The sequence below is a fragment of the Hemicordylus capensis genome, chromosome 2 (assembly GCF_027244095.1).
Source record: "Hemicordylus capensis ecotype Gifberg chromosome 2, rHemCap1.1.pri, whole genome shotgun sequence".
In the NCBI taxonomy this organism is placed as follows: domain Eukaryota; kingdom Metazoa; phylum Chordata; class Lepidosauria; order Squamata; family Cordylidae; genus Hemicordylus; species Hemicordylus capensis.
Genome location: NC_069658.1, coordinates 158,682,538 through 158,708,865, shown reverse-complemented (window position 1 = coordinate 158,708,865; position 26,328 = coordinate 158,682,538). Strand labels below are relative to the sequence as shown.

Here is a 26,328-nt window from a genome sequence, read left to right as displayed (position 1 = left end):
CTCAACCTAATGTTTCCAGATATACTTTACCACCATAGCATACTCTGGACTGTATGCTCCTGCTGTGTGAGGATTTTAATGTTTCTCTCACATCCCTCAACAGGGTTATGGGCCCAAAGCTATGAGACTGGCGAAAAAGGTAATTTGCCTGAATAAGAAAACAAGGTTTTCTCAAAGATGGAGATAGGACAAGTGCTACAGAGGACCGAAAAGTTACATGGTCCAGATTTTGAACTATATTCTTTCAAAATGTGAGATGCTCCTAAAAAGCCACAGAGCCTGCAGCGTCTTACACACAGAGCACCCTGTCAGAGAAGGAGAAGACAGACAAGCATGGGACAGTGCAGATGATAAAGCCACTGGGATAATTGGTCTATTGGTGTGTAACTCTATATTGGTGCATTTAAGAAATGAACAGCATGCAAAGGACATGTGGGAGACTCTGAAGTAATTGTATGCAAGAAAGTCAGCTGTCTCCAAGGTGCATCAAATTATAAAGATGTGTAATAAGAAACTAAAGGATGGAGAGTATCTGTCTAAACATGTAAATGAGAAGTTGGAGAATTCACAACAGCTGCAAGCACAGGGAGAAGTTTTGCCTGACATGGTGCAGGTTGGATTGTTATTGAATCATCTTCCTGAGCATTTTGAGCCTACTGTAAATGTACTGGAAGCCAATGATTATTTGAATTTGAAGTTTGTAATAAACTGCTTGGAAGACTTGAATTTGCACAGAGGCAATGGGCAGCAACTGAAGTCAAGTGAAGAAAATGTTTTTAGATTTTTCAAAATAACAAGAAGTGTTGTCTGTGGGAGTCTCAGACATATGAAGGCTCAATGCCCTCAGAACAAAGAATTTGCAACTAAAAAGGAAGTGATACCACATTTTGAGAGGACTGAGTCACCTAAGCATACAAAGAAAAATGCATGGAAGCAAGGAAAGAACAAGTCTGACAAGCATAAAATGCATGTTGCTAAAACAGAGGAGAGTTTAAGAGCTACTTCTACAAAATGTAATGCTGGAATTTGTACTGATTCAGGTGCAACCAGAAATTTGATTAAAGAAAGAGAAAGATTTACTTAGTTGGACACAAATTATAAGGCTACAAGTTTTCTAGCGGATTGGAAGCAGATATTTGCTCAAGAAAGAGGTTCTGCAAAGTTACACTGCAAATTGCAAAAAGGAGAAACAATGGTCGCATTCACACAAAATATCAAACCAGAGGTTGACAAAACCGCACATTCAATTTTAAGCCATAAATTGAATTGCAGGCATTTGCCCAACTGCAGTCTGGCAACCTCTGGTTTCAGAAGAGGAGAGCTCCTTCCTCGTCCTGGTCTGTCACAGCCACATCCCAGCAAGTTTCATAGTACTTGCATCACCAGATTGTGGGCAAAATGTCAGCACGTCACCAGAGTGGCTACAATTGGCCACACGCTTCGAGGGAGTGTGCCGAGCGCGCCTTTTTGGACCGGTCCACCTGCCCTCAGCAGAGAAAGGGCATTTAAATCTCTTTAAATGCCATGCCATGCCAGCACTACTTCTTACAACCTAAGGCACTATTTCCCTGTTACTTGTGTCAGGAGAGGGAACATGACGGATTCTTTGGAGGAGATATGTATATGAGGGAGGGCAAACGATCTTGGCGTGGGGGGTCTGTCCCGCTGTGACCTAGGATGCTCTTGCAAGGGTTCACCCCGGCAAAGCAGTCCATGCGGACCAAACCATATTCCTGCTCCCCTGGCAGCTTGCTGCCAGCAGACTAGTACTCTCGTCAGAGAGGGCCAGTCTACTGGAGAGAACGTTGGGTTAAACAACTTCGGTCTTCCGTCAAACTGCGCACTCATGAGTTGAGCTACTGTGTGAAACAGAGGTGGCTCCAGCTTGTGTGGGGGCCCTCACTCTCTCTGGTTGATAGAACCTTTGCACTGCAACCCCCTCTTCCCCTGGGAAGCCTTGCATGGACCCAAAGGAGATTGCAACACACCATGTGTCAGAGCCTAGCTGCATGTGCAGATGGGGGACACCAGGTGTGGGGATGGATTTTAACTCCTATTCAAGATTCCTGGGTTTAGGCTAGCATTGCCTCTTATGCAGATCTGCCACGGTGGGGAATCGTACTGGGGTGGGGCAATTTCCAGCAAACCTAGGAAGGCGCCGCCATTTCAGGGCACAAGCAAGGGTGTACATGTCTACATGGGTGGATGAACTGGCAGGGGGCACACTTTGACAGTTATTTAGTGGCATTCGCAGTTGCCAGGGTACCCATCCCGGCAGCTTTCCTGCATAGAGCAACCTGGCTTAATATAGTGTCCCCATGGCTTGACAGTCTCATGAGAGAATGGTCCACAGGAGAAGAGGTTGTTTTGTCATCGCATATTATTAGCAATTCTGACCGACACCCCTCTTCTCATGAATTGTGAGGGGGTGTCCCCATGGCCTTATAAACCTCATTAATGAGCAGTCCACTCAGAATCAGCATGTGTCGTGATCACATAAGAGGAATCTCCGCTCTCAGTGTTCGCAATGCTATTTCTGCTACTCAGCTCTTCTCATGAGTAAGCCTAGGGACTGCACAGGTATCCCGAAGGGAAAACCCCTCCCCCTTTAAATATGCTACAGAGAGAGGTTATGAAGTGAAATTCAAAGGAAAACTACTACTACGGATATTTATATACCACTTTTCAACCAAAGTTCTCCAAGTGGTTTACCTAGAACAACACACACATAAACACTGTTTTATCACAGATAAAGGTGAGCGACTCATGAAAGGAACTTTTCAAGAGAGTGGCCTATTCAAGGTGGAGTGTATAAATGAAGAGGCCAAAAATGTAAAACAGAGTTCACATTAAAAACGTTTGAATTTATGGCACAGAATGGGACACAGAAATCCCAATGCAAGACTTCAGCTGGAGGAGGATCTAACCAGAGGCCTAAGTATAAGAAACTGTAATGTAGAGTCCAAGTGTACATGCTGTATAAGGGTAAAGGGAATGAAACCTACCTTTCCTCAACACAGAGAGAGACACAGCAATCTCTCTTGAGCTGATACACAGTGATATTTGTAGGCCCATGCAGATTAATCAAGATATATATTTACATATCTGATTAGTAAGAAGAGCCAAGTAACTGAAAAACTGAAGTAATAAGTTTGAAAGGAAGCCTCAGATTCTGAGATCAGACAATGGAGGTAAATATACAAGAAATGAGGTAACTGGACATCTCTAAAAGGAGGGCATTGAATACCAAATGACAATGCCGTATACTTCAGAACAAAAGAAAGACTTGGTCTTTAATAGAAATGGCCAGATGCATGCAGCTGGATGCAGGAATACACAGTATGTTTTGGGGAGAGGCAATTATGACTGCTACTTATTTACAAAACAGACTGCCTACTAAAGTTTTGAGCTTTATTATTCAGTCAGGAATAAGGTGCTCAGCAAGAACCAACAAAGGTGTTCCAGCAAAAAGACTCTCATATATTACTAGAGAAGAACATGTGCATAAGCCTAGTACATGGGAGGATATTGATAAAATGCCATGTGACCAAGCTTGCAATTGGAGAAAAGTAGAAGAAGAAGAGATCCAATCTCTAAATAAAAATACTTGGATACTTACAGAGTAGCTTATGGGAAGACAAACTGTAGGGTGCAAGTGGGTTTTCAAAGTGAAGAACAATGTAGATGTCCAATGCAGCAAGGCTAGTAGCTAAAGGATATTCTCAGAAATATTGTGATGTTTATGATGAAACATTTGCCCCAGTAGTAAAACACTCTGCTATAAGAATGCATCTCTGTACTGCAGTAGCGAGGAAAATGCATGAAGATCATTTGGATGTCAACACTGCATTTTTACATGGTGATATTAAGGAGGACGTTTACTTGGAGCAACTGCCAGGGTTCAAGGAACTTGGTAAGGAGGGACTTTAGTGCAAGCTCCCAAAGAGCATTTATGGTCTAAAGCAGTGGTTCCCAACCTGGGTTCCTCCAGATGTTGCTTAACTCAGATATAATTTATTGTGGCTGGGGGTGATGGGAGCTGTAATTCAGCAAGATCTGGAGGAACCCTGGTTGGGAACCACTGGTCTAAAGCAAGCAGCAAGAGCCTGGAATATAAAGTTAAATCAGTTGCTAGTTAAACAAGGGTTTATTCAAGGAACAGCCGACTTGTCTATATTCAAAGTTTAGAAACAATAGGTGGACTTATATACTAACATATGTTGATGATTTGATTGAGTGTAGTCAAAACAGAGAAGATAGTGATAAAATTGCAATGCATTCGAAAGAAGAAATAGACGTAAAGCAACTGGGGAACATTTCCTATTATCTTGGAATACAAAGAGAAAGCGAACAAGATGGGAGTTAGGGATGTCCATGAACCGCAGTTCGAACACATTTTGGGAAATCTGACTGGGAACTTTAAGAAAAAGGATAGCAGGTCCCTCCACTGCCCCATTCAGCTTCCTGCTGGGGGAGGGGGTGCACATCACATCCCAATAACCCCTGTGTGGTGTCAGCACGCACATGGTGTCTGTGTGGTCAGCAACACCATGCTGACCATGCAAATGGCACCTGCACGTGAGGATGCTATGTGCGTGCTGATGCTGCACAGGGGTTATTGGGATTCGATGCAAACCCGCCCCACCCCCACCCCCGGAAGCTGAATAGGGTGGCCTTTTTCTTAAAGTTCCCAGTCAAATTTCCCAAAATGTGCTCAAACTGCAGTTCAAACACATTGCTAATGGAAGGTTATCTTCTTAACCGGGGGCAGGGAGGGGGGGAGAATGACTTGTTAGAATGTCTGGGTCTTTCAGATGCCAAGAAAGTCAGCACTCTAAGGGAAGCTAACTTCTTGAAGCAAGAGGCAAACAATGAGCTTCTTCTAAACAAAAAGCAATATAGGAAAGCAATTGGGAAACTTCTATATATTGTCACAGTAACAAGATAAGACATCACTGGAGTTGTGGGAATTTTAAGCAGGAAACTTAGTACACCCACTAAAAGTGACTGGATTGCAGCTAAAAGACTGGGTAGGTACCTTAACGGTACAGCTCATCTAAAACTTAAATTGCCAGCAAGTAGGAATCCTATACTAGTGGATTCAGACTGGGATTGTGTGGATTCATACTGGGCAGAAGATGGAACAGATTGCAAATCCACAAGTGGATACCTGATTTATGGGGGTGGAGCAATTAGTTGGTGCAGTCAAAAGCAGAACACTGTTGCTCTTTCCTCTACGGAGGTGAAATGTGTGTCAGCCACACAGGCTTGCCAGGAGATGGCATGGATGCACAAGCTGTTGCAAGACTTTGGAGCTGATGAACTGAAGCTAACTGAATTGTTTGAAGACAAAGTTGTATTTTGCTTTCAAAAATGGAGACGAAAAAATCCAGAACAAAGCATATTGACACAAGAAAAGGGTTCCATAGAGTTGAAATACTGCCCAGTTGAGAAGATGTTAGAATCTTTATTTTTTGAATGCAACCCAATGTCTCTAGATAATCTCTTGGCCTGAACTTCTTTACCACCAAAGCATATTCTACTGTGTGAGGGTTTTAATGTTTTTCTTCACATCCGTCAACAGATTTAAAGGGAGCTTATTTACATGAAGATTACATTTTTTATTCTAAGTATTTTCAGAGGGATTTACATCAGGCTTGTAAACAGTTACAATTTGGCAACTATGGCAAAAGAGAAAAGATGCTCTCCCTGCTCCCTCAATCAGGTGAAGAATGTACCAATGATTACTAACAGTTATGTGTGGGCATGCTGGATAGCAAGAGTGGGCAGGGACTATACTAATAATTTGAGGATATGCTCCAGATTGGCCTCTGCAGTTGTTAATATTCACAAGATCATGTTAGATGCCCATTATTAGTTTAGCAAGTTATGCAGAGATGAGCAGACACTATTCTTTAACTATATAGTCATCCTTCACCTATCGTGGGTTTACCTACCATGGATTCCCACGACTGGCAAATTGTCACCACTCTCACCAACCGTAACCCGGGTTTTCCCGGTTTGGCGCCATTTTTTCAAATTTTGTACAGGTTTGGGGGCCAATTTCTGGGGGTTAGGGGGGATTTTTTCACTTTTTAAAATTTTGGGGCACTTTCCCCCTCACGATTCCCCTAACCCCGTTTCCTATTGAAGTCTCACCAACCATGAATTCGCCAACTGTGAGGGTTTCCAGGAGCAGAACCCTCGCGGTTGGTGAGGGACACTGTATAGTAAAGGTGCCATAGAATAAATAATCCTGATCTAGCAATGGGGATAATACCTGCTGAACAGGTGACACTGCTCAGAAATTTAGCCCAAGCATTTGGACTGCACTGTAAGTAGTTTCTGTACTGCTCACAGAAAAATACTGAAAGCAAGAGCACTTTTACACCTGCTGTTCTCTAGTTCTATGACATACAACTCTGAGCACCAGCATTTTCATTCATGCCACAGTACCAACAGAACTGAAATGGCACATAAAAACAGATTCCTCTTTTTGCAGACTCTAGGAGGCCTATGATATTGAGGAAGATAGCAGCAATGTTTACTTACAGATAGATATTGTCAAAAGTGCCATCTTTTTCACAGATGTTTAACACATGATTCAACATTTTAGTTCCTGTAAAGGAATGGAGACAAAAGAGACTAAACAAAAAACTATCTTGTCAAGGTTCCTTAATTCTTTATCACTACACATGCCAAGATCAATGCTACCGTACCCTTAAATCAGAAGGTTTACCCTCAACAAAGCAGAATAAGTGTATTTCAAAACAAAAGTATTTATGTAGTTACTAACACACACCATAAGTTACAGTAAAGACTCCCTTTTAGACCCCTTATGTCAGGAGTCAAAATTTAAATTGTCAGGAGACAGAAATTTGAGAATTGATGTAAGTAAGTTAAGTTTTTTGTTGTAATCACAGGTCATAACACATGTTAAAGCATAATGAAACATAAAATATAATCGCTAATACATCATGCTTAAAGAAAAACAGATGACATATTGGAGCTTGATAGCTGTTTTGTTTTCAAGATATATTCCCAATATAGCTCATGAAAGGCTCTAGATGCCAAGTGATATTGGATTTCAACACACTCTTCTGCCAAAAGAGGTTTGGATTTCACAGGACTGTAATGCATGTCACCATCCTGCACCACTTCTCCTCTCACAGTTGACTGCCGAATATGGTTTCTATAAGCCTAAGAGCTCCCAGACTATTCAAAAGGCAGTCTTACCTATTCCCAACCTTCGGTAAGGGGCCAGGCATCCAAGTGTCATGATGTACAGTCTTTTCTGATTCTGAGAGTGATCTACTCTGCAGCACACTGCACCCACTGCGATATCATTGAAATAGGCTGCCAAGGAGAAGAATGGCAGAGAGACAGGGAAAAGGCAGGTTTATTTTGATTTCTATCCCATCATATATCTCTAAGGTTCAAAACAGATATACAAGTGGCCCTCGTTATTCGTGGGGAGTTCCATTCCCGCCAATTAGCATGAATATGGAAACAGTGAATAACGAAACCCTGAGTCAATGGGAATTTGGGGCGGGGGGTTAGGTTAGGTTCCTTGCTGGGGGGGGACACACGCTAAAAAGGCAGGAAGGGTCAGAAATAAGGGTAGGAAAGCACAGTACCTTGTTCTCCAGGAATGCCCCCGTAAACCCCCTCCCTTTAAAAAATATTTAAAATGAAGAATAAGCCACAAAATGGCTCTGCGCTTCAAAATGGTGGCCAGAAAGGACATCAAAGTCATTTCTGGCCACTCAGGAACTGCAGATAGACAGAAATTGCAGGCTGCGGATTTAAAAAACTAGGTGTCCAAGACCCATCCGCAGATACACGAAACTGCAATCTGCGAAACCACAGATGACAAGGGTCTCCTGTAGATTCAATAAAGCAGCATGAGAAAACCAGTAAGATACAATTCCATGCTAAATACATTGAAATGAAACCACCCCTACCTAACTCCAGCCATTAAACATCAGACTAATCAAGAAGGTCATAGGTCTAATTCTGAAGAGATCAACCTGTGTCTTTATTGTATTGCTCTAGACTGAAGGGACTCACACAATGCAGTGTTCCCCTGTGCAAACAGAATTCTGCACATAGAAAGCTAGCATGTCAGGGAGAAGGCTAGGCTAGAATACTGTGCACACAAAACATTGTGTCAGTCCCCACTTGCAGTCTGAATTGTACAATCAAGACACAGGTCTACAAGCTTAACAAGAACTAGGCCTTAGAAACCTTCTGGGAAATGTTTCAGCATGAACTTGGCAAGTCTCTAAGAAGGAGAAAGATTAACCACTGATCTATGAGTGACTGCAGACATAAGAATTCTCTCAGTGCACATTGCTGGTCCAGAATACATGAAATGCATTCAGCACTTAGGCAACGTGTGGGATGAACTGCCTCCACTTCATGTGATTATGCAGCACAACAACAGAAAACCCATCTCCATCAACTGGTGTTTAGATAAGGCTGTTGGGTTGTTTTTTTAAAATGACCTTGCCCTCTGTGTTCTCTTTCTGTACATCTATTTGTCCATTTAAATATTATTTATTGCTCTATATAAACTGCTTTTAGAACGTCTGTTGAAAAGTGGTATATAAATATTAACAATAATAATTTTATCTATAAATACCTATAAATAAATATAATTTTTATCCAGCATTGTTTTATTTTAAATGAACTTGCCCTCTGTGTTCTCTTTCTGTACATCTATTTGTACATTTAAATATTATTTATTATTTATAATATATCTTGAGTCTTTGAGAAAGGCAAGGTGTAAATTTATAAAATATATACATTGTCATTGTTTATTTTAAAGCAGAGAGTCAAACCATTCAGTTTTCCGGTTCTACTGTCATTCAGGTTCAGCTGCAACTGAAGTTGTTTCAGTCTGGTTTCAGTTCAAGCCAATAAAGGTTCAGCACACATAATCAATTGATTCAGTTCCAGTTCACATCAGAAAGTTTCACTAAGGCACATTATTTATAATCATCATTTTGCACAGTGGGGAGGAGAAAGTTAATGGGCCTAAAACTGCTGCAACCAGTATTATGAAGCATGCATGAAACAAAAAATAAGTTCTAAGTACTTAACAGAAAAATGCTTACTTGTACTGATTAATTTTAATTGTACTATCAGAGACATGAAAAATAGATGAAAAAGCAACCAAATAAAATTTAAAGAGAAAAGGAAAGAACTTCATATAAAATCATAGAACTGTCACTATGATTATATGATCTTCTTTTATTTATAACATTTTATACTGCCCCATCTGTCAGCACCATGTGGTTCACAGCAAACATCTTAAAAAGTTAACTATTTAAATCGATAAACTAGGGAAAATAGTGTTGCAGCTTTCTGTAATTTCTGTTCAGTCTTGCTAACAAAAAGTTATCCAAGATTGCCTCCTCCTTACTGAGTCTCTGAGGTGAGAATATAAATTTCAAATTCAAAAGTGCCTTTCAATATGAGTTTATGTCCAACAAGGCAACCTGAACTAATCAGCTCACATCTAGATCTTTTCTGAGTCTCCAAGTTTTTCAAAATATTTATATCAATCGTGGCTCTTCACAAATGAGTCCAGAAATGGACTAATCCTGTTTGAGTGGGTGCCAGAAGACTGTGGTGCTTGCTTTTTCAAGTTATCTTATTCCAAGAGAATATTCCAAGCCATCATCATTTGTGTGTGTAGTATGCAGAGAGTCAAATGATGATTCTACATTCATGCCATTTGATAAAATTCAAATATGCCCTATATTACCTGTCTTGTATTTCTTTATCAGCTCACATACATTTTGCTTTAAATGCATCTCTTCCATGCTGTAACTGTATGTTGACCAAACCCTTCTCACAACAGGGAAGCAGCTGTTTCCCAGACCTCCAACCTAATGCTTCTCAGGCCCTGCCCTTAAAAAGGGCAGAGTACAGAAGCCCGTTCAAACCCCAAATACTGAAATCCTCCTAGATATATCTTTTATTTATGTACTCATTCTTATCCTGGAGAGCCAGTGTGCATACATCCGGTCTTTTGTTTGTTTGAACCCTTATTTGGAACTGGTAACCTGATTTTATTTTTTTAAGCATGCTTTTTAGTGGTTCTGTTCTGGTTTAAGTTCAACAGAAACTTCTAGATAATGGTTCAAGTTCTTTCCTGGCTCAGGAAAAATTAAAGGATCATTCTGGGTTAGGTATCGTTTGACTCTCTGTTTTAGAGTTCACGATGTTCATGAGAAGAAAGTGTACACATGGAATCACTGAGGGCTTCAAAAGTTGTCAGTTCAATATACTGAAGTTAACAGGATGCTGCTTCTAATGCTAAAGCACAATATTAATTAGAAAAATGAGGTTTTTCATTATGAAAAACGATTGGTTTTATATTGCCTTTATGGTGATTTGTCTTTGTCTCCTTTGGTTTACTTCTCAATAAAAATTCTTATTAAAAAAAAAAAGCACTGACATCATTACGAAACTAGTCATTGCTTTCTGCACCAGCTGAAACTTCTAAGTAGTCATCGGGGCTGCTAATACCACGTTACAGTAATCAATGGCTGTGAGGAGAGCTAGGCACTCTAACACATTACAAACCAGGGGGCTGAAGAGCCAGGTATGGCAGGGAGGAGGGGAGCAACTGTTTCTTAAGCAAAACAAACAAATAAAATATATTTAAGATGCCTGGATAAAAGCAGTGTTACCTGCATGCTATGATGCAGACCAAGGCTGCATGTCACATGAGGTTTCACACAAACTAGATAATTGAGATATCTGGAAAACCAAACCTCAGGTAACACAAGTTGCATTGGATCTAACAGACATATCAAGAAAAAGAGTGGGCAGCCATATCTATCCACCAACCCGCCAGAAACAAAACAAAAACAAAATAGATCTTATACCCAGCTTTGCGAGCTCGCCAACCTCTAACACATCCTTGTAGAACTTGTCATTGTAGCTGACAGGAAAGATGACTTGGTTTAACCGCTTCAGCTGTTTAATGTTGTGTGGCGTCACGTCACCCAGCTCGATCCGGCTACTGGAACAAATCAAATCATGCTTAAAATCTCATTCTTTTATTAAACAATTCTAGATATTGGGAGAACTCATCACCTTGACAAGTTCGAGATTTTTGTCACAGTCCTCTCATTTGAGGCAATTAATATTTCTGTACAGAACTACCTATTCTGCAGTAGGATGGATTAAAACAAATCCATTTCTTAAAACAATAGTTTTAAAAATTAAGTCAGATTTTTATAAATGTAAATAGAAAATTGCCAATTCTCATATAAAAAAACCAACATGGTTAAAGTTAAATCTCATCACAAATGTACAACACCAACACTAAGAGTTTCCTGCCAATGAATGAAATACTCTCTATCACACATGAGTAACTTACCAAATAAACATGGGCATTCATTTCAGTTTTATCTCATGAAAATGGCTCTAGTCTGTCCAGCAGTGCCCATCAACTACTGGCTCTCGCTTTTGAAAAATTCTGGGCCTTCAGTTTCTGTTCTAAGCCAGTTTTTCATGTGCAAGGACACAAGCTGAATGGCAAGTAGGGTGATTGTTTTGTGGTGGGGCTGAGCCAGGGCAGAGGAGTTGAGACAGACACAATATGGGAAAGGAGGTGAAGTGGAGAGCGGGTGGGAGGAAGGGAAGGTATTATTCTAGTGTTTTTCACTGTGAGGCTTGGGAGGCTGTGGCTGCCTATGAAATGCTCCAGTCAAAGCTGAACACTCTGTACAATCTCCCTGGCACCATGCAGAGGCCACTGTTCCCACCAGCAACTGTTCCCATTGGTGCTTTGTCCGCGGAGGTGGGGCTCCTTTAATGGAAATTGAGCCCTTGAACCCCTACACTATCTTGGAAGTGCTGGGAATTGTAGCCCTTCCCAGTGATCTCCCTATAGAGGTCCTAAGAGAGATGGCCCTCTTAAATGGCCCTCCCAATACTGGGGAAAGTGCAGTGATGTGTGGAGATAAGCACAGTAGGAAACTGCTGAAGGTTCTTTGCTGAAGTAGCCCCCACTTGAAAAATAGTGAAGATCACTACATTTATTTAGTACTCCGCTTCCTCTATTGCCCCACATTTTGCCACCAAAAATCTGGCATAGTTTCTGGTTGTAGGAGATACCCTATCTGGGAAGATTTTGAAGAAATGCCTTTCCTGGGAAAATGAAAAATGTGTCAAGTATAAGCAGTGCAACAAGGTGATGCAGGGCAACTTGAGATAGGTGTGTAAAGCTTTACATTACATTAAAAACCAAGGCATTATATACAATTTCCTAAATTAGTAAAAACCAAATTATCTTTTAAAAATACAGGAGGTATACCTTCCTAGATGTTGTAAATTAACATGTTTTTGTGATCAGATTTGCATCATCGTTTAAGAACTATGTAACGACATATCAATGGGAAACTTGATTTTAATTGAGATTTTCTCTTGGTGATTTATTTACACCATGATTTAAATCAATCCACTCTATACTGCAGAAAGAGAAACAAGACTGTTTAAGTTTATTAGGAATAGAATCTAAAACACAGGGAACAGTTCATAGCTGCTGATACTGAAATTTGATCTCGCTATAATCCATTTGTACAAACCAGCAATTAATTTTATCAATTCAAAGCAACAAGGCTCCAACAGTCCCCTTGCTACCTCAAGTTCTGAGACCTGAAGAAAATGTAGGGAGTAGCCTGTCTCCCTTCACCCTGCCCTTCCTGAAGGCTTCTGCTTTCTTCAAACGCCTTGGAGAAGGTTTAAAAAAAAGTATTCAGACTCTCCCCACTTCCTTACTCTGGCATGTGTGAAGCTCTGTGAGCTTTGGAGAAGGTGAGAAAAGGCACAAATCCCTTTCACAGTACGTCCAAGACACCTGAGGAAAAGGCAAGGGAGATTTGTTCTGCTTCTTCCTTTATCCAAAACTATCGCTCAGTAGCCTGCCATGACCAGTTTGCAATCATCTTGGTCTAATGGATCATCTGAAATGGGTTACAGAAAAATGTACACCACAGACTCCAGTAGGGCAAGGAGCAATGGCTTTCACTCTTACCACTGCTCTCAAATGATCCCATGACAATAAAAGAAGGTGGGCATCAACTTACACAAGGTTGTTCTTTATTTCACGGAACAGATGATGATGACCAACACCTCAACCATGTCATAATGAATTTCTAATCCTTCTTTCTACACGCTCAACTTTCTTGTGGATTTCAGTAATCTCTGCAGCAGGCCTTGACAAATTTTCTTTGGATCTGGGGGAGCCAGCTCAAAACTTTGGGAGCCAGACAATGAATACTTACTAGAGTTAGTGATGGAGATTGTGGAGGGAGAGAAAAAATGGGCTTCTCTATCACCTTTACAAATAACATATTTAGAATAGAAACAGGACTGTCTGGGGCAAATAAAGATTTTATTAAGTAACACTGAATACCATAGTCTAGGTACCATGGCTCCTGGAATTTGTCGAGTCCTGATTTACACTATGAATGAATGAATGAATAACATTGTGTTACATATACCACCTAATGGCGCAGCAGAGAAGTAACTTGCCTAGGGAGCAAGAGGTTGCTGGTTCGAATCCCGAAACATCTATATCAGGCAGCAGCGATGTAGGAAGATGCTGAAAGGCATTATCTCATACTGCACAGGAGGCGGCAATGGTAAACCCCTCCTGTATTCTACCAAAGACAACCACACAGCTCTGTGGTCACCAGGAGTCGACACCAACTCGAAAGCACAACATATACCATTACATTGTCTTAAGACGAAAAATCAAATCTATTGGTAATTTACTAATATTACCATATGGACTTGGGATAGAAAAGTGGAGGCGGCAAGATTGAGACAATGATCTATTTTCTTGACACTGGAGAGAAAATCATTGCACCCTGCAAAAAGTTAAAACTGATTTCAAGTTCAGCAAACTGAATGAAGTTGCGAAGTTTTGTGAGGCAACTAAGAATGCTAGACAACAGATGGATAACCAGATTATGTAAACTGGAAACTGCTGATTAGGATGAGATAATATTGGATCTCTGTATATATTACTATTATATCATATGTGTATTATTATGTATGCTTTAAATTTTGGTCTATGACCGTAAATAAACATGACTGACTGACAAACTGAATGAAGCTCCCATTATTTTCACATTCATCCCATTATGAAAGGAATTTCATGTGCCCCTGCGCATGCATGCATGTGTGTGTATGTGTATCTCTCTCTCTCTCTCTCTCTCTCTCTCTCTCTCTCTCAAAGAAGACCACTTGTTAAGGAAAAAATAATACATAGTATAAATGTAAGCCAGCAATGTGGGCTTCCCAGATTTCCCCCCATTGTCTTATATCTGTTGGGATCTGATCTAGCATGCCTGACATATTTAATTAACAACACCCCCCCCCCAAGTATAACATGTAAATGTATGCCATCTCAAAAGTTTCTCCAATATCCAAATGCATTTGAATGAATGGGTGGGGAAATCAATAAAGCACACTTAGTGTGGTTTAAATGCTATATTCTCTTTGTGCCTCTCCCCTACATCTGCCCCAAGTCCTAGCTATTTCTCCCCTTTTTGGCCTCGGAACTGGAGGAAGGAAAGGTTTACGACACTGTTTTTTCTTTGCCACCCTGGGCAGTTTCACTCATCTTGCTCCTCTGGCATTGCTGCCCACACTCCAGTCTTCCTATCACTAATCTGAAACAGCTGCTGGCAATGCCCACAGTCCTGCGCTTGTGTGAGTCCTGCTCCTTCTTCCAAGAAGAACTCTTACGAGCGCTCTGCTGCCTGTTCAACCAGGTGTGCACCAACACACTCTGCTCCACTTCTGCTGAGGAAGGGAGCATTATCACCCAGTGGGGTCCCATCTCCCAACACTAGCAACAGCCCTCCTGGAGGCTTTCCCAATGTGGCCCTACCAGGTATGAAGGGGGCTCCCTAACATATACAAACAAATTCAAACTTCTACTGAAAATTACTTGCAAAAATTATTTTAAGACAAAAATTCAAAAACATACATTTATTTTACATTATTTAACTTTAAGAAAATGAAGGCACTGGAAACTGTTAACATCCCCATTTTAGCACAACCAGATCTATCACATTAGATAGCGAGCTATGTATTATTATTTATTCGATTTCTATACCACCCTTCCAAAAATGGCTCAGGGCGGTTTACACAGAGAAATAATAAATAAATAAGTTGGATCCCTGTCCCCAAAGGGCTCACAATCTAAAACGAAACATAAGACAGACACCAGCAACTGTCACTGGAGATACTGTGCTGGGGGTGGATAGGGCCAGTTACTCTCCCCCTCTAAATAAAGAGAATCACCCCATTAAAAGGTGCCTCTTTGCCAAGTTAGCAGGGGTTCTAATGTTCTCATGTTCCATCCACACACTCAATGAACATATCTTCAACCTTCACATGCTCAGCAGGTGAGAATAGGCTCTACATGCATTGAGCTTGTTCTCACCATCCGCTGGTCTGAAGCAGGGGAAATACAGGTTGCTTACCTGTAACTTAAGATCTGGAAGTGATCCGTTGTAGTCATAAGGAATGGGTTCTGCGCCTGCGCAGGGACCTCACGGGCTGATTGATTAGCTCCTCGTGACGCCCCCTCTCGCCTGCACGTGCCGTGCTGAGTCGTTAAATAAGGCGGTTGGGGCGTCCATTTTCCAGTTTCTCGCAGACCGCCCAAGGTGATGATGCAAAAGATGATCTTTAATGTATCCCCCTTGTTATTCTCCGTAGGTACTGCAGCGGGGACGGTCGGGAGGAGCTTATGACTACAACGGATCACTTCCAGATCTTAAGTTACAGGTAAGCAACCTGTCTATCTGGATCGTGATCTGTTGTGGTCATAAGGAATGGGTGATTAGTAAGCTTTTCCTCTAGGAGGCAGGAGCAGTAACCCATGGAAATTCTCTTTCCTCATCGAGCTCTCCGACTTCGACAGTATCTAAGGAGGCACAGCCTGATGTCCGCGGAACTTCCTGACAACAGTCTAAAACCACATTGATAGACACGGCAAAGTCGGGAGAAGGCGACTTCAAGAGGCCCAAGGATGTTTCCAAGAAGCATCACAAACCTAAGGATCGTGGATGCCAGGAGAAAATGGTATCTGGTGATTCGGGGTGCTGCCCATGAAGAGACACCATACCCCTTCCCCGACGGTGGCGCAGATGTTCGAGGGCGACTCAGATGAGTCCACCTCGGTAAACTCTGGAGCCCGCATTGCCTCCATGCCGACCACATGGAGAATGAGAATGACCACAACGGATCACGATCCAGATCAGAATGATTCGACACACAGGGGATGGGGCCAGCAACTGATCTTACTCCTCTTCCACATACATACATGGAATGTGAGAACAGGGCACACATTCTCTTGTATGGGGGTGGAAATTATGTACAACTTTGAAACTGTGCAATTTGACCAGAACTGAATCCATTTATTAAGTTACGAAACAATGCTTTTTTAAAGAAACATTTTCCACAGAAAAACAGCAGTGGAAAATTTTGTTCTACATATAGCTGTTGTATGAAGGTCTGGCTTGTCTAAGGCCATCTAGCGAGTTCATGACAGAGAAGAGATCTGAAGTGGGCATTTTCCAATTCAAAGCTCAGTCTCCAGCTTTTCTATTTGGGCATTTTAGTAGAGGGATGCTTATAATACTGGAGTTCTAGCAGCCATGATGGATTTTGACCTTAGAACAGCTACATTTAGAAAATGGTATTTTTCACACTGTTGAAGTTCTTTGGAATATTCTCAGCATTTTCTGTGAATATACCAGGTTGCTTCTGTCTGCGCTGAGTAACCTGCCATACAGGCCAAAAGGAACACAATCAGATCATTTCTTTTCAAGCAGTCACAGTTTTTCATTGAAACAATGCCTCTGGTGCACAAGTTGCAATTCTGAGTTTTGAGGGTTTTTATTTTTAAAACAATACTAGTCTCAGCCTAACCTACTTCACAGGGTTGTTGTGAGGAGAAACTTAAGTATGTAGTACTCTGGGCTCCTTGGAGGAAGAGCGGGATACAAAATGCAAATAAATAAATGTTTTCAGAGCTTATGGCTGTGCGGAGTGTAACCTGAAGTACACTGACAGCAACTGGCAAAAGTATGGACAGGCTAGGCAGAGTTTCAAATGGTCAAGGGAGAGAGAGTACATTCCTTCCTCCTGTCCTCAACTTAACCTTGAATGACCCCCCGCCAATGAAGCTCAGGGCCTATCAGTCCAAGAACACACCATTAATTAGGTGACTACATCTTATACAAATGGGGAATCAGATTAAACTCTTGGTATGAATTAAAGGCTTAAATACTCCATCTTCACTCTCTCTCACACACAAGCACACACCCTCCAACTGTGAAGTAGCACAATGCTTTTTGAACAGAATTTACACCTTAATGTCCTCTGGAGTCAGGATTAGGGGTGTGCACGGAACCGCAGGGGTTCCTTAAGGGCGGGGGAGGGTTTACTTACCCCTCCCGTGCTTTCCCAACTCCGGTGCCCGTATTTCCTTTAGCAATCGGGCAGCAGGATACCTCCCTGCCGCCCTTTCAGCTGCAAAAGGTTTTAAGAAGGCTTCTTAAAGCCTTTTTCAGCCAAGCGGGTGAAGGGGCGGCAGGGAGGTATCCTGCTGCCCAATTGCTAAAGGAAATACGGGCGCGTGCGCAGCCAAGCGGGGAAAGGGGCGGCAGGGAGGTATCCTACCACCCCGATTGCTAAAGGAAATACGGGCGCTGGAGTTGAGAAAGCACAGGAGGCTTCAGTAAACCCTCCCCTGCCCTTAAAGGAACCCCCCACCCCAATCCACCTGAACCACCCATGTCTGGACCGGTCCGGAGGCCTGTAGAATGGCCTCTGGACCGGTCCGGGCACATCACTAGTCAGAATTCCTCTATTTAGTTGCCTGCCAACCAAAGTTCTGGCTGAGAAGTGCCAACCAATACGTAAAATGCCTCCCCAATACAATACAGTAATACCAATACTATCTATCTATCTATCTATAAATATACATACATATATATATATATATATATACACACACACACACACACACACACACACAATACCAATACAATACATACCGCTTTTCAACAGAAGTTTCCAAAGTGGTTTACAGAGATAGAGAGATAGCTAGATAGAAATAAATAAAATAAAATGGCCACTCCTTTGGGTTCCAGAATCTGGCACCTCCAGTTTCTCTTGCACTCTATTAATACCAACACCACAAAAGCCTTCCTGTCCCCAGGCTATGTGAGATATTTTTCTTCAGCTCCACTTTATCACTACCTATTAAGTTACTGCCCAAGTCCCTCTTGTCTTCAAATTAAATGCTCCCTTGCTTTCTGAGAAGCAGGAACCTAACTGTGGACCTACATACCCACACACATCTCTTCTTGAGTGTAAAGACCCAGCCAGAACCACAGAGAAAACTATGCCTGTTCCAGTTTTTCATTTGTACGGATAAACCCTGGACTTTTGTTCTCAGTGTTGAGGCAGAGTCCTGGAATATATTATGGAAAATACTTCCAAACATCTGGAGGGTGCTTTTCACACTTGTCTGCTTATCTCACTACTACACCTTATCCCACTTTTACACACACACTTAAGTTTAAGGATATAGGTTTACAGGCTGTAGAGCTGAAAATAAATGCATTTTCATTCAGAATTGAGCACCTCCTTTGCCAGCACAAAGACAACATCCTTCTTTGGCACAAAAATGTATTCCTGATTTCTCCCACCTCCTACTTTTGATATTTCTGTGATAAGCTACTTTTCTTATCCCCCAGTTGTCTATCTTCATCCAGAGCTACATGACGACAGGCCTCAGGTCAGTAAACTATCTTCAAGACCAGGGCTGAGAAAAATCACAGTCTGCTTCTTGCTTCTCAGCCACAACAGCAGAGTTCTGCCCCAAACATTCATAGGAAAGGAGTGCCGTTGAGTCAGTGTTGACTCCTGACGACCACAGAGCTCTGTGGTTGTCTTTGGTAAAATACAGGAATGGTTTACCATTGCCTTCTCCCACGCAGTATGTGGTGATGCCTTTCAGCATCTTCCTATATCACTGCTGCCCAATATAGGAGTTTCCCATAGTCTGGAAAACACACCAGCGGGGATTTGAAGAGCTTCCTGCTCTCTAGGTTGGTTGCTTCCCCGCTGCGCCATTAGGTGCTTCTGAGGAAAAACAGAAACAGGTTAGTAGTAACTTCAATTGCCTCAGGAAGGGTATTAGCATGTCAGCTGTGGGCCAGGGAAGGAAGCAGCTTTGCCAAGATTGGACATATTAAAATGGTGCCACATATCCCTCCCTCACTCTGCTAGCTAACCTGTCACAGAACTCCAGCCACCCCTACCCCAACTCCAGCACCTATTCTTAATTACTTGGCTTCTGCACAAGCCCAATAAACATGAAATCGAAATAAAAATCAGCAAAATTATTTATGCAGGTCCACAACAGATTGCTGTAGGAGAGGAGAGCTGGTCTTGTGGTGTGTGGGGCTGCCTTTGAAAACCACTTTGAAGCCTCCACTAGTTCAAAACGTGGCTTCCAGGCATTTTGACTGGAACTGGTTGGTGAGAACGTATCTTGCTGGCACTTCAACATCTTCAATGGCTTATATTTGCTTCCAAGCACAATCCAAAGTGCTGGTGTATGGCCGTGGCAAATTTGGATTTAGAAGCCAGCCCTGAAATGTAGGAGCCATTGGATACTGTACTTGGCAAGTGATGCACATTGTTGGAGGGGTGATTAAATGGGCTTCTCTTTATCTCCTCTACAAGTAATGTGATTAGAACGGAAACAGGGCTGCTAGGACATGGGAGGAAAGCTGGTCTTGTGGTAGCAAGCATGACTTGTCCCCTTAGCTAAGCAGGGTCCACCCTGGTTGCATGTGAATGGGAGACTTGATGTGTGAGCACTGTAAGATATTCCCCTTAAGGGATGAAGCCACTCTGGGAAGAGCAGGTGGTTTCAAGTTCCCTCCTGGCTTCTCCAAGATAGGGCTGAGAGAGATTCCTGCCTTCAGCTTTGGAGAAGCTGCTGCCAGTCTGTGGAGATAATATTGAGCTAGATAGACCAATGGTCTGACTCAGTATATGGCAGCTTCCTATGTTTCTGTGTATAATCTGGAATGAAAGTCTAAGGCTATATTAGTGTATTCTTGGATCACTAAACTCTGCTACATCTTTGCTTAGCAGTTGTATCAATGTTTCATTTTACTCATCCAGACTCTTTAAAATTAAATCATTAATGAGGAAGCGTCTTTAAAGGTGAAACAGGATGAATTTATAATCAAGAAGGCCAGCATTCTCTGGTCAGTACTGTCTATTTTAAAAGCATAATCAAACAACTAACGCACAAATTTAAGAAAGACAAGACATGACTGGCGTTTCCTCTAAGGCGTGCATGTGTGCTCACAAATTTTTTGATGTCTGCTCAGTTAATTTTAGATCCCATTCAAGTTGAATCAACAAGGCCCCATTTTGAATGCATGTGAGAACACTCTGCCTTGATACTGATGCCCAGAACAAAATTCACAGATGAAAAAAGTTAGAGAAAACACTGCATATGACCCACTATTCAAATCCAGGGAATCAAACTGTAAAAACCATTCAAATGATAGGTCAGATGCCTATTGGGAAATGAACATAGTCTTCATGTGATGGCAAAAGACCAGCACAACATAGTGTAGTACCTAGCTAGAGTATTCACTGGTAACTAGAAAGACTAGAGTTCAAAACTCTTTGCAGTTGTCAATGCACAGGAGGGTCTTGGGCCAGCCATACTCACTTTCACCCTAAGCAACCTCACAGGGTTGTGAGGATAAAGATGGGACCATGTGTGCTGCCCTGAGGTCGTGGAGTAAAAGGGAGGGAGAAATGTGTAAATAAATCTCTTTTCTCTCCCAGCTACGCAAATAAAAATGTAGGAGTTGTTTTCACCAGGTTTATATAAAGACTAAGAAACTACACATTAAAACAGAAATACGCTATTTTGATTTTAAAATGCCATGAATTGATTTTGTGTTTAATGCTTGTATTATTACTCATATATGGAACTATGTGAATCACAAAGGATTTCCTTGCAGGCATTAAGCAGGCTGTCTTTTCTAGCCCCTCCCCCACACAGCCAGCACCTCACGGCCCGACTCCTCTTATAGTTGAGATTGGTCAACTATAGTCTATCCAGAGTGCCGAAACTACCTCATGAGTATCCTTCTTTACACAAAGCTCGCAATGAACTACTTGTTTGATTAAGGGCAGAATTCTATGTACTACTGGAAATCCTACTGAACTCAGTGGGGCTTACTTCTGAGTCTACAAGCATAGGGACAGGATGCAAGTTGAGTGTGATCTCAACACTTGCGTATTTTTCTCAACAGAAACTGTTCTTCCTTAACACACGTGAGAAATTGCCAATTTACCCATAAATTGCCATTTACCCATTTACCAATCTATTACATCTCACATAAAAAGCCGGTACTTGTATTTGGGCCATTTCCTAAATGCTTTAGACCAGTAGCCTTCATTCTGTTCAGCTCCAGAACTCACCTTTGTCTCCAACTTGCAACTTACAATATAGCTATTTTTCAACCTATAAGTCAGCCAGATGCAAAGGAGGCCAGGGGTCCTATCCTTCAAATAGCTGCCTACAATACAGAATGTTGGCAACTTATGTGACACCTGCTGGAATTTCCTTAACATAGATTAGAGGTAAAGGACCCCTGGACTCGTTTGTATGTCAATCCCTCTGCAACGTTTCTTCCCTCTGTTTAAAAAAGCAAGAGTGGGGGCTATCACTGTGCGATTCACCTTGGATTGGGGCATGACTCACGTGAGAGTCTCAAAACGCAATGCTTTACAGCCAAACCTTACACATATTTACTCGGAACTATGCCCCACCGAGTTCAATTGGCACTTTCTTCCAGAAGCAGTGTGAGTCACTGAATACCACCTGCTGCTAGAGGAGGACTCCTGCCTTCATCATCATGTCCCGCTTGCAGCTCCCCCCCCCCCCCCCAGATGCATGCCTGCCCGCCCGGCCGCTGCCAGAACGAGAGGCTGGCCAAGATGGATCTCCGGTCCGCTCCAGCAAGACTCTTCTTCTTATGCCCAGGATCGCAGCGTGTGTGGCCACTATCCCCGCCAGCCGCTGCCCTCGCCGTCCTTCCACGTGGGCGACCGCCCACTTCACCTGCCCCACACCATGGCTGGCTGGCTGGCTGGCTTCTCTCCCTCCCTCCCTCCCCGCCAGACACAGACATTCAGGGCCTCCGAAAAGAAGGTGCCGCAAGAAACCGGAGAGGGCCGCCTCTGCTCGGGCACGGAGGAAGAAAGACTCCAGGGCAGCCCTCCCGGGGGGCGCCGGGACCGAGAAACAAAGACCCGCCGCCGCCCAGGGGGAGAAAGCGCGGGCCGCCTGCTCGCTCCAGAGACGAGCATTCGGCGCTTCCCGCGGCGGTGGGGCGGGTGAGAGGGGAGGGCCGGCGCCGGTTTCGCACTCACCCCTTCATGGCTACCTCGGGCCCCGAGATCCGGATTCGGTAGCGGCGGTTAAGCTCCGACTGCCGCTCCACATGGGCCTCAGGCCACCCCGAGCGAGCGAGCGAGCGACCGCGCGCGTGTGCGTGCGTGCCTCCCCACCCCTCGCTGAGTGACCTTTCACCCAACGTCGACGTGACGAAGGCAGCGGCTAGCATAGACTTACGAAAGAGAGAGGCGCACACACAGTCCGTTTCTGGAAGTGTCCGCGGCCCCCGCCTCTGGGGGGACGGTGCTGCTGCTGAGTGCGGACCGTAGAAATAAATGAAGAAACCCTGGCTTTAAACTTAGCCCTGATTGAGTAGCAGTCTGTTGTGATATTATCATGTCGTTTTTAACATAAATCTTATTGCTTGTGGATTTTTTTTTGATTTTTTTTTAAAGTTTCGTACTTTTAAAAGTGGAACCCGTGTGCATGCATGCTAGTCCGTTGATTGCAAGACTTCTGTATGCAGTCAAGCACGAGATTTGGGCTCGGACTCGGAGGGAGACTGAAAGGGCAATTTGCATAACTTGAATTTTGCTGCAATTTGAGGGGTGTTTTGTTTGGAGGATTTTTGGTTGGGTATGCATACCAAGCCAGGCTCAGCCCCAGACTCCCAGCCCCCATCTCTAACCTGCAGTATTAACAGTGCAATGTTAATAATTTTATATTGTGAACCGCCCAGGGACCTTTTTGTATGGGGCGGTATATACATGTACTAAATAAATAAAATAAAATAAAAGCAAGTTGATAAGAGCAGCCCCGCTGGATCAGGCCCAAGGTCCTGATCTACTCCAGCATCCTTTTTACACACTGTTTCACCTCAGTGGCCCACAGGCAAGAGATGAGGACCGGTCCTCTCTCCTGCTGTTGCTCCCCTGCAACTGGCATCGTGCCTCAGAGGCAGCCCACAGCTTCTAGACTAGTAGCCATCGATAGGCCTGTCCTCCATGATTTTGTCTAAGCCCCTTTTAAAGCTATCCAAGCTGGTAGCCATGGTCGCCAGGAGTCGAGACCAACTCGATTGCACAACTTTACTTTATTACATGCCAAGTTTAACATATTATTAATAATATCATAATATTACTAATCCGTTTCAGTCCATTTAATATTACACTGTAATAATGTTAACACTGCAGAGTTGTCGTATGTGCCTATCAGCACCAGACTATTCCTCAGTTAAAAGGACACAGGAGTGTCCCTTTAATTAAGGGGAGTAGCTAGTCAAAAAAGGTTCTGCCATTATAAGCCCTAACATTTTATTGCTTATAAATATGACAACTGTTGAGCTAATAATGCGAAATGTGGTGTGTGTGATCTACTTGATTATGTCTACAAATGTGCCTAAATTTCAACAAGATTTGCTAAAACTGCTGCAGCTACAGCAAGTTAAAAAAGTGCTGAAAATTGAGAAATGGGCCCCCTTTTGTTTAAACTTTATTGGTGTGCATTATGTGTTTCTTCTGATGTTGGTGAAAATGACTGAAGTACTTGCTGAGGCGGGCACTCACCTTATTAAGTGCCTACTGTGCAGACGAGGCCACAGAAGTAAATTATCAGAAAACGAAGGTCCTGGTTTTTGCCAAACGCCCTAAGCCTCACATGTGGCATATGAATGGCCACAAGATTGAGCAAGTTAAAACTTTCAAATATCTTGGCATTGTTTTCCATTCAGCAGGCGGACGAAGAGCCCATCTAAATTTCATAACCCAAAATGCCCCCAAATCAGCAAATTCAATTCTCTTTATCCCTGCTGCTATTAAACTCTTCATAGCAAAAGTTTATCCGCAGCTTTTGTATGGAGCCCAACTGGGTCCATTTGGAAATTTCCCCCTGCTGGATGTTGTACAAACGGAATTTCTTAAGAGTAATTTTTCAAGTGCCTTGTTGCGTTCCAAATACTGTCCTTAGAAGGGAGGCAGGAGTCATCAGATTGGAAATGTGTTACTGACTAAGCATTCTTTTTTTTGTTGTTGTTAAAATTGAACTTCACCCAAGTGGGTCTGGCCCCCTTAGTATTGATCAATAGTTTCTATTCAAACTGGAAGGTGATGATAAAAACTAAACTCCAATATTATGGTCTCCCTTCAGAAGAACTCATTAGGTTGGGGATTGACCTAGCTAGGAGGGCCATTAAAACGTGTATCCTTGACACCGAACTACAAGAGGAAGCAGCCAGGGTACTGAGGGGCTTGCATATTATTTTTTATTTTAATTTTTATTAACATTTTATATCCTGCTCTTCCTCCAAGGAGCCCAGAGCGGTGTGCCACATACTTCAGTTTCTCCTCACAACAACCCTGTGAAGTAGGTTAGGCTGAGAGAGAAGTGACTGGCCCAGAGTCACCCAGCCAGTCTCATGGCTGAATGGGGATTTGAACTTGCGTCTCTCTGGTCCTAGTCCAGCACTCTAACCACTACACCATGCTGGCTCTCATATAGGTAATCAGCTTTTAAATTCCAGACCTGCTAATTATTTAAGTAACATACTAATTGCAAAATTTAGGCGAGCAATGACTCTCATGTGTGTCATTGTACTCCCCACTGCAGTCTTAGAGGGGAAGTTCAATGGGATTCCATATTTGTCTCGCTTATGTCCATGCAGCTCAGGCGCTATCAAAACTACCGCCCACGTAATTTTATATTGTGACTTTTACAAGGATATTCGATTGAATTTTATTTCCGCTTTACTGATGAATTTTCCTGGCCACACAGATGATTTTTATCTTAACTATTTGCTGTCCAATTTTAATGTAACAATCACTACTATTGTGGCCAAGTTTTGCTATATTGTGTGTAAATCTCATAATGACTTTGTTTGATGTTACTGTATTCTGGCCAATGACCGAAATAAATAGATTCTGATTCTGATGGAAGTACTCTGTGTCAGGCTTGTCTGTGAAGAGCACCTTTTAGTAGTTTGATGAAGTTTTAAGCAGCAGTTCAAAAGTTATTAAGGTTTTCGTGTCCCATTAAAGCCTGTGGCTAGCAAGTGATGGCAAAGTTATACAATTTGACAATGAAGCCAGAATGCTGACATGTTTGCCAGTACTCTGACATGGGTAAGGGGAGCCAACCAGTGGATCCTATTGCAGGTGCAGTGCCCATTCCATTAGTTATGGAATGTGAACCCTTAGGGAATTAGGGTGTGTGTGTGGGTGGGGGTGCATGTGTGGTTTGCCATAAAATGGGCAGATAGGGGGAGACCAGGTGAAAAGTAAGAGCACTCTGGGGGAGAAGTACTGATGGTTTGGGGGTTGCCTCGAATGATTTTGAAAATGCATGCACTGAGAGAAACCAACACACAAGCAATATGTGCATGCACCCCCCCCCCCAAATACATACAGAGATACACACAAAAACCCACGCAGCACAGAAACATGCACGTGGCACAACTATATGTATACAGAAACACACACACACACACACACACACACACGAGCAATGCAGGTACAGAAGCACACTCATATAACACAAACTCACACCCACATAAACACAAAACAGACATATATACAACACAAATACACCCACATGCACTCACACACAACAAACACCACAAACAAATGCACACAACCCACACAAGCATGCATAGAGATGCTTGTAAAACACACAAATGCACACAAACACATGCATGCAACACACATGCACACAGCCACACAGAAAAACAAACAGGTATGCAATGCAGACAAATGCACCATACAAAATCATGCATACAGCACAACTACATATGCACTGCAAACACTCGCATTCAACAGCAAAATGAACATGTGCACAAACATGTA

The 26,328-nt window shown here is 42.6% G+C and overlaps 1 protein-coding gene across 3 annotated transcripts in view; it reads right to left on the bottom strand.

The window, feature by feature from the left end:
• Positions 1–22,736, bottom strand: part of NAA50 (N-alpha-acetyltransferase 50, NatE catalytic subunit) — a 28,134-nt gene extending 5,398 nt beyond the window's left edge. Inside the window, exons 1-4 of one of the 3 annotated variants that reach the window (XM_053291246.1) lie at positions 22,528–22,736; positions 10,902–11,038; positions 7,237–7,356; positions 6,553–6,619 (exon numbers count right to left, since the gene is read on the bottom strand). In XM_053291246.1, the coding sequence (XP_053147221.1) occupies positions 6,553–6,619; positions 7,237–7,356; positions 10,902–11,038; positions 22,528–22,721 (518 nt within the window). In that variant the 5' untranslated portion in view covers positions 22,722–22,736. Of the gene's footprint in view, positions 1–6,552; positions 6,620–7,236; positions 7,357–10,901; positions 11,039–11,398; positions 11,476–22,527 lie in introns of those variants that run through there. The other 2 variants (XM_053291247.1, XM_053291248.1) reach the window with 2 other exon arrangements.
• Between the last annotated feature and the right edge of the window lie 3,592 nt (positions 22,737–26,328).